The 13,970-nt window shown below is 44.4% G+C and overlaps 1 protein-coding gene across 3 annotated transcripts in view; it reads right to left on the bottom strand.

The window, feature by feature from the left end:
* Positions 1 to 13,970, bottom strand: part of LOC309524338 (syntaxin-binding protein 1) — a 56,884-nt gene that overhangs the window by 24,884 nt on the left and 18,030 nt on the right. For 2 of the 3 annotated variants that reach the window (XM_082208919.1, XM_082208920.1), the window contains exons 2-7: positions 12,383 to 12,432; positions 9,702 to 9,783; positions 8,726 to 8,802; positions 6,970 to 7,048; positions 5,111 to 5,214; positions 117 to 265 (exon numbers count right to left, since the gene is read on the bottom strand). In XM_082208919.1, the coding sequence (XP_082065045.1) occupies positions 117 to 265; positions 5,111 to 5,214; positions 6,970 to 7,048; positions 8,726 to 8,802; positions 9,702 to 9,783; positions 12,383 to 12,432 (541 nt within the window). The remainder of the gene's footprint in view (positions 1 to 116; positions 266 to 5,110; positions 5,215 to 6,969; positions 7,049 to 8,725; positions 8,803 to 9,701; positions 9,784 to 12,382; positions 12,433 to 13,970) is intronic. The other variant, XM_082208921.1, reaches the window with a different exon arrangement.

Here is a 13,970-nt window from a genome sequence, read left to right as displayed (position 1 = left end):
AAGCATCCTATTCATTGTTGCTATTTACTACCAGGTAAGTAAAGGAAAGAAAGGTTGGGGTTGGCAGAGCACAAAGCTCTTCCTTTAGAAGTCCTCTGTCCAGAACCCAGACTCACCCTCTGTATCGGACAGCAGGGTATTCCTTCAGGGTGGCACAAAGGGTGGCAATCTGCTCTGCCAGGCGCTCCAAAATTGGGTTTTTCATCTGGGCCTTGTGAGGGCTGTAGAAGCTCTGGAAAGAGTCAGCAGAGTCCAGGGAGTAAACCTGCAGAGGGCATCAAAATAATAGCAGAATGACAAAGTGAGCTAAATTGTCAAGGCCAAGTAAAATGGGTGGATATCATATACGGGAGTCAGCAAACCTCTCCAAGGTGGCAAGATAGGAAGGTGACTTATCCCAAGTCAGACCACTGGTCCCTCTAGCTTAGGTATGCATGCACTGACTGGCAGCAGCTGTCCAGCATTTCAGAGAGGGACATTCCCAGCCCTACTTAGGAGATGCTGGGAACTGAGCCTTGTAGAGTTCCCTGTTAAGAAGGGGTGACTGTTAAACCACTTTTGTCTGCTGCCTTCATTACACATCTTCAGGCACCAGGCAAAAACATTCCTTTACAACCAGGCCTTTGGCTGATTGCACATTCTATGGCTTTTAAAATGGGTTTGTGGGTGGGGGCTACTTGTTTTTTGTTTTATTATGTATTTTGTGTTCTCATCTTGTATTTTTATGTTGTGAACTGCTCTGTAGATTTTGGATTAAGGGTAGGTAGGTAGGTAGATGATAGGTAGATGATAGATAGATAGATAGATGATAGATAGATAAAGATAGACGGATAGATGATAGATAGATGATAGATAGATAGATTGATACGATTGGGAATTGTACCTCTGTGCAAGGAATAGGCGTTGCCTAACAGCTCTCAGCACCCTTAATAAACTATACTTCCCAGGACTTGGGGGGGGGGACCCTGCCTCTTCAAAGTGGTTTAATTCTGCTGTAAATGTAAGGTGCAGATGGGGTGTTAAGGTGACATGTTAGTTTCTTCAATATTGCTAAGTCCCAAGATTTGATGCAACACTTCTGGACAGTCAGACTCAAAATATTTTGAAGTGCTGTGCTGTAATTATACATGCTCCCACAAGCATAAACCTTATCAAGTCCTCAGAAAGTGCTTCTGTGTAATCACCCGAAAATATGCACAGTCAACACAGGTTGTGGTCTTTAAACAAGGAGTAGCATACAACGAGGCTTATTTCAGTAATAGCATCATCCCAATTCCATCAGTGCCAGAGGGCATTTCAACTACAGATAAAAAACAGTGGAACTTTGATGAAATTTATGTTTCAATAGCAACTCCAACCTTAAGATTACAGAAAATATAGTTCCTTGCTATAGTCATTAAAACCAGGCCACAATTGTTAAAGAGAAGATGAGCCCCATGTCAAAACTGTCTTTTAAAAAAAATCTATTTCTGATTGTACATGGGTTTTATTGTGTTCATATTTTAAAATGCACACTTTGTGTCCATGTATATTGTGGGGTTTTCTTCCTCAGCTGTGTGGTTGTCTTGATAACCCTTTATTATATTGGGATATTTATGGTCTGTAGACCCTATTAGCTGAACTGAACATAAAGTAGTTAAACACAGCAGCAAGTCCTGGGGCTGAAGACAGACCCTGAAAGGAAAGAAATCTTGCTCAAATTAAACCCCCTCTGCAACTAGCTTTTTTCTTGTTGTTTTTGTATCTTGACTGCTGCCACACACAGTCAGGAGAATGGTCCATTCAGATTAATATTCTGCCTCCTGGAGGAGATCTGACAGATGTCTTAGGAAAGAGTTCAAAAGCAGGGCATGATGGTGCAGCAGATGTTGGGGATTAAGGGGGAGCAAATATCTCCAACAAATACCCTTGCAGAAAAAGGGAAACCAAATATATCATGGCAAAGCACCCTTTGATATTTCTGTCTGCTCCATCACAAACAGCTGTAACAATAGCCACAATTACACATCATGCTCAACTGTGGGCTAGCGCAATATTCTCCAACCTTCACCACTTAAACACTGCCCTTTCCAACTGTTCTGAAACACAAAGATGGGGGGGACATTTAAAAAGAAAACTTGAAAAAATAAGAGGAAAACAAAAAGGAAGCCATTCTTTGATGGGTTGGGAGAATAGAGCAGCACCAGGGAAATGTTCCAAGGCACACAAAATGGAGCTGAAGGCCACATACTGCTCCCAGGTTGCTACTTGGTTTAGTGGGATGCAACATCACCACTAGGTGAAAAAAGGGATAGAGTTTGCTGCAGGGAAGGGAAGGGAGTAAATTTTTCCTCCCAACACTGTTCAGTTGCCTCCCTAAGTTCAGAGGATATGTTGGCTGGTAGGCCAACAGAGAATAGACCAAGAAGGGAGCTCATCACACAATCATAACGTGATGGCGACCAACATGGCTTGGATGGCTTTAAAAAAGAATGAAACAAATCCATGCAGGAGGTCTATCAATAGCTATGACCCATGGTAGCTAAATGCAGCGTGTAGCTTGAGAGTCAGCCTACTACTCAATTGCTGGTTCCTATGGGGCAACAGTAGAGGGTAAGTCTATTGCATTTTTGCTCTGGGGTGCTCCAAAGGCATCTGGCTGCCGACAGTGGGAAAGAAGATGCAGGACTTAGATGAACTTTGATTTGATCCAGGAGGGCTAAAACAAAACTTATATTTGCATGCCTAGATCTGCTTGTGCTCATCCCCTGCCATGCTTGTTTCCTGCTGTCATTGGTCACTCAGGCAATAGAAAAGTAAGCTGTTAAGGCTGTCAGGGTAGGGATTTGCCTGTTTGCTAATGTCTGCAAAATGCTGTCTACACTGCTGCCACTATAGTACATGGCAGCATGGATTGTCCAACTTCCAGCTGCCCCATTCCATCCTCTCTCTCCCCCCTCCAAAGTTTTTACTGTGCACTTTTCTGGGATATCCTCCATCTTAAGTCCCTCCCCCTTAAGATTTCATTTTTATACTTTTGCAAATCTCTAGGCTCTCTGAGCTCTCGCTATATCTCCCGCATATCTGTGCCCGATGCAGTTTTGGCTATTTTATTATTATTATTATTGTGTTTTTATCTCTCCTTTCCTCCCCCCCCCCCAAGGAGATTCAGGTGGCATCCATGGTTCTCTTCTGTTCATCATCAGTAGTTCCGCTGGAAGTGAAGTCATCTCTGTGCTTATTCGCCAAGGGCATGTTTGTGCAGAGAAAAGTGACCTGTTTAGTATTTATAGCTCTGTACACCTGCCTGCCATCTGTTCCTAGTCACGTCACCCACCCACCCCTTGGTACGGCACAGGAGGGGCCAATTGCAAAGCAGATGGCCAAGGAAGGCTCCTTGCTTCTCCCATTGGAGAGAACCAGCCAATGGTAGAAGAGAAAGAGTAGAACGCAGGGAACATCTGTGTCTGTTTGTGCCTGCGTGTGGGTGTGTGAGCAGGAAGGCTAAGGCCGCAACAGAGAGAGGCAGGCCTGGAGAAAGAATAAATAAATCAAGGAAGACAAGCAGGAAGGAAGGAGGCCACTCCCTCGCCTAGAAAGCTGTTGCATGAATTGCAATTCCCACTGCAAGCCCTTATGTAAGCCTGTAATCCTCTCTTTCCTCTGTAGGCAACTTAAAAAGCATACAAGAATATGGACGAGGCTGTAGCTTCAGCTTTCAGGGGCTGTTGAATGAAGCACACACAAAAGAATTGCCATCACTGCTGACTGGGGTGGGGCTCTTATCAGTGGGCCCCCTAGGGAGATGTGAGTCTTAATTGGGCCAGCCCTTTAATTGCTGGCCAGACCTGCTCACTGAGAGGGAGTGGGGGAATCTTATTACAGATAGGTAGCCGTGTTGGTCTGCCATGGTCAAAATAAAAAAAAATTCCTTCCTGTAGCACCTTAAAGACCAACTAAGTTAGTTCTTGGTATAAGCTTTCGTGTGCATGCACACGTCTTCAGATACACTGGGGGAATCTTATGTTAATATTGTTGTTGTTTCTTACATTTTATATCCCACCTTTCCCCACCCCAAGGACTCAAGGTAGGGTACATAGATCCCCTCGCCCCATTTTATCTCACAGCAAGAGATGAGATAGGTAGGTTGAGAGACAGCTGCCAGCCCAGGATCACCCAATGAGCTTCATAGGCCACGTTGGGGATTTGAACCTTGGTTAATGAAGCCCTAGTCCAACACACTAACCACTACACCACACATGATTCTGTTGCATCATCTGCAAATTTTATCCAGTTATGTCAAAAGGAAAACAAAAGTTACAGCTGCTTTTAAAATTATTTCACAATAATGGTGAATGGGGGAGACATGAAGGTATGACCTGGGAGACCAGGGTTCAAATTCCAATTCAGCCATGAAGTCCCACTGGGTGACCCTGGAGCAGTCATTATTCTCAACCTAACCCACCTCACAGTGTTGTTGTGATGATAAAATAGAATGGGGGTGAAAGCGTGTAAGCTGCTTTGAGCTCCTCGGAGGCAAAACTGGTGCATAAATGCAATAAGAAAATAAAAATAATAAATTTCAGTTTTCTTAACTTTCCAATTTCTCCAATCCCAAAGTCAGTTCTCCACAATCTGCAATTGTACACTGATTTCAGAAACTTGGAGGAAAATGTGGTATATAAATGTAATAAAGGAATGAAAGAAGTGAAAGAAATGATTTTTTTTTTCCTTTTCAAATTGAAATGCAGATCCAAATTGAACCAGGCAGAAGTGCTTTGAAATGAAGTGGGGTGTTTTCCCCCTGACACACCAAATCTGTGCTGAAACTGAAAACTAGAAATGCACAGTCCTTTCTCAGTTGTTGTACAGGGTCAAAGCATTTATGGACATAATGAGCAGAGAATATCAAATAAAAAGGGAGCCCAGGTTCACTTCCCCAACACCTCAAGTTCAAACAATCAGGTAGCAAGTGATGGGGAAGATTCGTGACTGGGAAGCTGGATAGCCACTGCCAGTCAGAGGGTGACACCGGTGAGCTGGACAAACAGGCTGACCCTTTGCATGCAAAAGCAAGTTTGGCTCCCACACCCCCACTCGCCCCCCCCCCACCACCACTCTGTGGACTCACTTGAGACTCATAGGGCAGGAAAGCAATGTTGATCTCTGTCAGAGTCTTGATGACTTTCGCAGCACGGGACTTGACCAGCTCATTAAACAAGGAATCAGGGCAAGCTGGAAGAATGGAGTAAAAGTAATCACTATAGTCAAACAGCCAACTCAAAACCATTTGGATGCCTCAGTGGGGGTATGAGGTGAGGAGCCAAATCAGGCCCACCCACACCATACAAATGGCCCACAGTGCCATTTTCTCAAAACCACAGGTGACACACCATCCATTGCTGCCTCCGAATCCCTCCTTTCTATGTCACATTCCCACTGAAGCCACTGCTTTGTTTTGCTTTTCGGTCTTCTTTTTTCCACATGAGGAACAAGTCATCTTCTGCAGCATCCCTTGGTAGGATTTTTGCCAAAGTCATTTCAGATGCTGCAACTTGAGGAGTTCCTCCCTTTTATGCAGACGTTACAGATCAGCAGGTCCTTGCAGGAAATAGGGTGCACCCACCAATCAGCACTGCCTGGAGAACCTGCTTGAAGTAGAAATCTTTGGCCTGGGGAGCCAGAGGCAGCTGTCCAGCACTCTCTTTCTGGCCCTCAGGACTGCCCATAGGCCACACACCCTCCCCTGCCATACTTTGAACCTTCCCTGAGTGATTTTACTTGATTGTAATAGGTCCTTGAACTCAGATCTTTCTTCATGCTTGCCTGAGGGAAAGGTTTGTGTGTGTAGAAACAAGCCTACTCAAGTAAATGTTATATTAGCTTTACTTGGTCTACCCAATTTTGCGTCCAGCTCTGCCTACCATGCCTTGTGGCTCCCAGATAGTTGCATAGAATAGGGTTGCCATATCTTGATGAGCAAAAACAGAGGACAGCTTGAGCCACTGCCAACTTGAGCCACAGAAAGAGGCGCATGGGAGTGTGGGGCCAACACCGCCATGCCCACGTGCCTCTTTCTCCGGCTTGGGCTAGCAGTGGCCGCAGTGTAGAGAGCCACCTGCAGCTCAGCCTGCTGCCAAGCTGCCCATACCCGCACCACCCATGCAAAAATAAAATAAAAACCCTGGACATTTCCTTTAAAATGTTAAAATTGAAACACCCTTTGAGAACCACTGGTGTAGGTAGGTTGTGCAGATTTTTAATCCACGTGTGTACTTATTTTGTTCACAAAAAAACAGTTTTCTGATGCTCTGGTGCATATGCATGGAGTTTTGAGCATAATATATTCATATGTCCTATTTCCTCTAGCGTACAGTGTGAGCTTCATCTTGCATCATTTAAAATCTCAACACTGCCTATCAGTTAGCTTCTTTAACCTACCATATTAATTGGCCCAACAGTGGAAATAATAACAAGGCTAAGCAAAAAAACGATACTGGAAGCAAATGCTGTTTCCATGCACATGCAAAATGCAGTTCATAATACTGAACCAACTGTTAATTGGAGCTGTGTCTATGAAATTATGTAGACAATATTCTTGCAAACAGATTTGGGTCCATGTGCATTTTTCCTACCTATGATGCATCCTTTCTAGCTTAATTAAATTTTACCTGTGGTATGATTCTGTAACATTTCATCAAGTCATTATTTGTTTAATCTGGAAACAGAAGACTAGGAGATATGGACCCACCAAGCTGAATAAATGTGTACATATTATTTTTTTAAAAAAATGTAACAATTCCCCCAGATGGTCCTGTTGATCCCCCAAAAGAGGACATGTCTGGGATTTCCCAGATGTATGGCAACCCTACATAGACAGCAGGGGGTGAAAGAAGTTCCCCATGCTTGGTTTGTAGCACCATACAGTGAAGTTCTTGAAACTTCCAGTTATAACCAGGAGGGGCAGAGAGAAATTCCCAGTATGCTTACAGTCAGTAAAGAAGACATGGGCAGCTCGATACTTGGCATTCGGTGGTTCCTTGAAATCACCAATGAGAGACTCAACAGACTAGGAGAAAGAAGAATAAGTAAAAACAATCAGTTTTAGATGCTTGCTAGTTCTGCTCAAAGTTCAAACCTTGGTTTGTATGAAAACAATTTTTCCCAAGTTAGTTTGCTTGGTGAGCCCCCTTTATAAAGTCATTCTCCTGACTCCCTGATCCTGCCCCACTGACCACTATTATAACAAGGCTTGACTTGCTTAAAATGAGGTTGGGAAGTTCTGTCTTTGGATAGGAGAATTGGCCAATACAGTTTTGTCCCAAAATACAACCCTACTGGTTTCATTTGAAATATTAGTACATCCATATCCCACCTTTTCTTCAAGGAGTTCAAGGAGGCATACTTTATTCTTGCTCCTCTCCATTTTATTCTTGCAACAATCCTATAAGGTAAGCTAGGCTGAGAGAGAGTGCCCAGCTGGGCCCAAGGACACCCAGTGGGCTTCAAATGGCTGAGTGGCGATTCGAACCCTGGGCCCCCAGATTCTAGTTTGACATTCTCACCCCCTCACTGCACCAGCTCTATTTAAGTCATTCCTTGAATGGCCATCACCCGCAGAGTCCAGGGTAGAGTACAAAACTGTGAGGACAATTCACATGACATGCAATATATTTAAACAAACAGCGTAATATAGAGAACAAATTAGGGTAAAAAAAACACATTTCTGACTAGAAGTCTGTCTAAATGAAGGAAGTCTTGACCAGGCACCAAAAAATATTGCAGCATTCGTGCCAGATGTGTCTTCTTAGGGTGGGCATTCCAGAATAGCCAACCCCCTTAGCCATTTCAGAGGCATGCTACCTCATAAGAAAAGCCATACTGGATCAGGTGAATGACCCATCTAGCTCTGCATCTTCTTCTTATAGCGGCAAATCAGATGCCCCAAATGGTGTTAGGATATTGATGTTCCATTCCACCTTTAGAACAGGCATGTGGAGTTGTTTTATGTCACATGTCTGTTTACATCCAGCACAGCCTGATGGGAACTTCCGTTGTGTATAGCTTTTGCTTATGTTTCCTGCTCTTGGACATGAAAGAGAGCAGATATGTTTTCTTTGTCCTGAACTATGCTGAATAAACTGCTTGTAAATATGCTTTACATATGCCTCTGTCCGCCACTTCTGTTGCGTGTTATTCACTCTGCTGATTAAGGTGTGTTCAAGCTTCTGAAGGCTTCTGAAGCTGTGTGCCTCTGTTTTGATGCTGTTCCAAAGACCGGAGTTCACCCGGCTGCCGGCCGGGTGGGCTGGAGCCAGCTGGGGGCCTGCGACATGCCCCCGTTCCCTTGGACACATCCCAATAATGGGAAGCTGGCAAACAGAACCTGAGCACAGCAATGTCCAAGGAAGTAGGATTCAGAGGCATTCAGCTTCTGACAATGGAGGAAGAACATAAGCCATCACAGCCAGTAGCCATTGATAGCCTAGCCCTCCATGAATTTGTCTAATCCTCTTTTAAAGCCATTCAAGTTGATGGCCATCACTACCTCTTGCAGGAGCGAGTTCCACAGTTTAACTATGCACAGTGTAATAATGAAACACTTGATTCCTCCAACATTCAGCTTCACTGGATGTCCTTGAGTTTTAGAGTTATGCAAGAGCGAGAGAGAGAAACTTTCCTCTCTCCACTTTCTCCACACCATGCAGAATTTCATACACTTCTATCATGCTTCTATCACGCTTACTTTCTCTGATGGGGTGATGAGGTACACAGCCTCCAGGCTGGGCAGTGGCTCCCGGCGCTTGTTGATGTCTTCCACAACTGCAAAAGGCAACGCAACAGAGATTTTCATCAGGGAGGAAAATATGGCAGATTCAAGGTGGTTACCAAGTCCTGCAACTAGTTATTGCTCCATTCTCAGAGATCAATAGCCTACAATTAAATCAGTCCACGTGAGAAGTTAGCTTTCCCCTTGGAATACCACCACCACCTCCAACAACACAGCCAATACTCAAAACAAAATGGACTTGGGTGGCTGTTGTGCCTCTGACTTACTAAATGAAGCCACCACCCAGGAACACAAGCAGTGATGTATTCAGGCCCTAAGATGTGGAAGAGTGAGGCAGCTGCCTCAGGCAGCAGATGCTGAGATGGGGGAAGGGCCAGAGCTATGAGTGCCATGTACCCTGCCCCCCCCCCACTAACCTGCTGCCCACTAGTGAAGTGAAATACATTGTTCTTTCACTCGTATTGGTATAAGTTTCAACTACCAGTCCAATTGGCCTCAGTATGAATGAGGAGCTTTTTAACCATTGTATGCTCCAAAACTAAACATTTAGGAATGCTGAAAACACCTCAGTTTCAAGAGAACAGGGCTTCACATACAATGAAACTTCATGGAAACACAGCTTAAGTTCAAAAGAAGATGTTTGATAACTGCCTCTGAGAGGAGATTGGCACCCAGGGCACTTGCTCAGAAATCCAAGTTTGCCCATGGGCTGTCTGTGTTTTTGTCATTGATGTTTTGTAATATGGTTCTACACCACCCTGAGAGCTTTTGATAAGAGGCAGGATATAAACTGAAATCATCATCTCATCATCCTGGCAACCCATACGCCAGGCAAACTAGGTGGTATCCAGGTTTGGTTCTATCCAGACAATGAGGGTGAGGCGGCTGGAGGAAGAAAGGGGGTGGGGGAGGTCCTGAACAATGCACTCACTTGTTATGCCCTCAGTCATGATATCAGTCATTTTGCAGCAGGAAGAAAGCATACGCATACTCAGCTGATCCACCACCAGCACCTGGGAGAGACGGAGAAAGAAGTCATGCAAAAGTTGCCACCGACTTGGCTTGGGGTTGAACTAAAACTGTCCTGCATATGAGCTTCTTCTTCCCCATTATCATCACCATCATCATCATCACTTACCTGCCCTTCACCATAAGGTACTAGAGTGGGGTAACAGCAATTTAAAGACACAATCAAAATCAGTTTAAAGTGAATTACAGTCAAGAAAATATGGTGGATCCAAAAATATGTATCTCATGTGCCCAAGGTTCAGGTAAAAAGGCTAGTCTTCAGCTTACAGCAGTTAACTGTAGCTAACTGTAGTTAAAACAAACAAGGCACATGTAACTTCCACATGTGTGGACAGGCTTGCCTAAATGTTCTAAGCAGGCACTGAGATACAGTGAAGGCACCTGCTTCACGTCAACAAACAGGGAGCTCCAAAGTGTAGGTACTGTCACACACAAGACTGTTTTCTTACAAGTGCGGAATGAGGGTCATGTGGTGTCTGTAAGAGTGACAGTTCTTCAGATCAAGGTGGTTGAGCAGGAATGTGTGTTGGGTAAGGTGATCCTGCAGATAAACTGGTCCCAAGCAGAGGTGTTATATGCTAGCAGGGTCTCACTCCTGTAAGCAATCATACTGCAGCATTTTGCACTAGTTGTAGATTCTGCACTGCAGTAATCCAACCCTGAAGTCACCAGTGACTGAACTACGGTGGTCAAGCTCTCCAGGTTCAGAGGAACAGTTGCAGCTATTGCACCAGTTGCAGCTGGAAAAGGCACCTCTAGTCACTGAGGCTATCTGGGCTTGCAGTGACAAATCTGGATGTAGAAGAAGCCCCAAACTGCGTACCTGCTCCTTCAGGAGGAGTACAATCCTATTCAAAGCAGACAGCTGGCTCATACTTGGTAAGCATTCGTCCACAGTGCCTCCACCTTGCTAGGATTTAACCCAATTTCCTTACCTCATCCATCCCACCAATGCATTCAGGCACCAGTCCAGGGCCCCATAGACTCTCCTTATTCAGAGGTTTAGATAGAAACAGAGGTGAGTGTGATAACAATACTGATGGCATCTTGCTTCCAAATTACTTAAGGACCGCTTCTAGTGGCTTCAGGTATTAGTCACCCCATAGCAGAACCAGTGAAAAACACTCTCCCAGTGTTACTCTCTGGACTCAGACCCACAGGTAGGACCAAAACTGTTGTAACACAGTGCCTCCAATTCCCATTCCACGGAGCTGGTTCAGAGGATGCCATGGTCAACAGCAATGAGTGATCGAGAAGCAGGAGCAAGGTCACACTCCTTTTGTCTCATTGTCTGTAAAAGTCATCCGTTACAGTAACCAAGGACAACAACCCAGACTGGAATTGATCTAAATAACCAGTGTCATCCAAGAATGCTTGCAGCTGCCCCACTGCAACTCTCTCCACCACCTTTCCTAAGAAGGGAGAATTTGTGACTCATGGATTCCAGTCCAATGGTTCCAAAGTTGCTTTTCTTAGGAGAGACCACACCACCACTTCTTTCAAGGCAGCAGTCATCACTCCCTCATGCAAGGAAGTATGTGTACCACACTCTGGATCCAACGAATCAAACCCTCTCTATTAGATTTAGTATTCCAGGAGGGACAGGGTCAAGAGGGCATGTAGTCGGGCGTACAGCTGCAAGCACCTTGTCCACATCAGCAGTCTGCATTGGCTGAAACTGATCCCACAACACATCACCTACTATGGCACAGGATGCTTCATTTGGAACAGCAGTAACTGCTGAGTTGAGGGTTCCAGTGGAACTCACATGAGCCCAGTTTTGAAAGACCATCTCCATCCCTCCTGACCTTCTTGGGTGTTAAGATCTGTGTGCAGCTCTCTAGGTAGATCTGCCAACCTCAGAGGTGCAGAGAATGGTGGCCCAGGAGGAAGAGGACTTCTGGGCAACAACCCCTAAATTGTGGAACTCCCTCGCCACAGAGATGCACCTGGCATTTTCCCTGTACAGCTTTCCCTGTATGTTAAAATGCACCTCATTACCACAGTCTTTGCTGTGGTATTTGTTTTGTGGGACCCACCTCTGCTGCTGAAGTTGTATTCTTCTGTTCCACTTGGAATGGTTTCAGTTGTTTTATAGTTAAACCGGTTTTATCTGTATGCTGCATTATTATTCTTTATTTCATTTATGAATTGCTTCTCCTGAGGCATCTCAAAATATTTTACAATGCAATAAAAACATATATGAAGCAAAGGCACACAAAAAAGTCTGAATAATTGAAGATATAATAAGGATTTAATTTATATTTTTAAAAGTACTTATAACCCAACCCACAGACCTTATGGTGAAGGACAGGTAGGAAATCTCAATAAACAAATAAATAAATAAAATTGAAGAGGTTTCTCTGGATGCAAAATCCTGAATCATATCTTGGGCTTCTGTGACAAATGCTACAAAACATGCACACCCTGAGCCTACCAAGACGTCACAGTGAACTAATCCTTCTCTGGAAAAGTGGGACAAGGCAGCAGATGGCTAGCTGGAATTGGTTATAACTGTGTACATACACACATAAGCACACTAATTTCTACTAACTCACAATCTGTCAAGATCAAGCCTCTCACCTTCCATTCCCCCTTCTTCTTCACCTTTTTGATCACATCAGCCATAATTTCTAGAAGGAAGGAAGGAAGAAAGAAAACAAGATCAGAAAATAGAAGTGTTATGCTACACACTGCCCCAAGGTCCTATGGCTGAGATTGTCTCCTTTTCTACCACCTTAGAATGTCTCACTGAGAAAGGCTTACTCTGTTATTTACCGTATTTTCTATTTTTAAAACACAAGCATCAATAGCTATGAGCCATGACAGCCATGTTCTACCTCCACTGCAGGAGGCAGTATGCCTCGGAATACCAGTTGCTAGGAATCATAAGCAGGAATGGTGCTGCTGCATTTAGGTCCTGCCTGTGGGCTTCTTGGAGGCATCTGGCTGGCGTCCATGAGAATAGGATGCTGAACTAGATGAACCACTGGCCTGATGCAGCAGCCAGGCTCTTATGTCCTGCCTTCTTTGATGGAGGGAATACTCATCTGGAAATCTCAGGTGGGAAGAGTACTACTGTCCTTGTTGGCCCTTGTGTTGGACTAGATGGGTCACTGAGCAGATCCATTAGGGCTCTTCCTATGTTCAACTGACACTCTGCCTTCTCCCTGCCCTTAAACTTTTATTTTTGTAATGAGAAGAAAGGTAACAGCAGCAAGGAGGCAAAAGTGAAAATGATAGGGAGGAGTAAGAGGATTCCCTCCTCCAAAGTACCTCCCCTCCCTATATCTGGATTCTAAGACACTCTTCCCAACAAATGCACAATTGAGTGTTGAGCTTACCCTTCCATGATTAGGAACAGAGGAAGCTGCCTTATAATGAGTCAATCAGGCCATTGGTTTATCTAGCTCAGGGGTAGGTAGCCTAAGGCCCATGGGCCCAATCGCCTTCTCAATCCAGCCTGTGGATGGTCCGGGAATCAGCGTGTTTTTACATGAGTAGAATGTGTGCTTTTATTTAAAATGCATCTCTGGGTTATTTGTGGGGCCTGCCTGGTGTTTTTACATGAGTAGAACGTGTGCTTTTATTTAAAATGCATCTCTGGGTTATTTGTGGGGCCTGCCTGGTGTTTTTACATGAGTAGAATGTGTGTTTTTATTTAAAATGCATTTCTGGGTTATTTGTGGGGCATAGGAATTCGTTCATTTCTCCCCCAAAAATATAGTCTGGCCCACCACATGGTCTGAGGTTTCACGGTCCAAGTTTCTGGCCCCATATTTATCGAGAACTGCTTGACATCGAGAACTGGTTGACATAGAGGGAGCTTATTGTATATAGTGTTTACTTAATTGAAGTAAAATTGGTTTTATACGGGTGTTTTAACTTGGAACTGTTTAAATTGTTTGCTTATGGATAAATCTTGATGTATTGTTTTAGATATGCGCCAATGGCCGTAATAAATCAAATCAATCAATCACATGGTCTGAGGGATGGTGGACCGGCCCACAGCTGAAAAAGGTTGCTGACCCCTGATCTAGCTCAGTGTTGTCTACACAGATTGGATGCAGTTCTCCAGGGTTTCAACCAGGAGACATTCGCAGCCCTACTTGGAGATGCCAAGGGTGGAACCTGGGACCTTTTACTTGTAAGGCAAGTGCAGGTGCTCTAC

This window comes from Podarcis vaucheri (assembly GCF_965113315.1).
Source record: "Podarcis vaucheri genome assembly, chromosome: Z".
Lineage (NCBI taxonomy): Eukaryota > Metazoa > Chordata > Lepidosauria > Squamata > Lacertidae > Podarcis > Podarcis vaucheri.
This window is presented reverse-complemented; position numbering and strand designations above follow the sequence as displayed.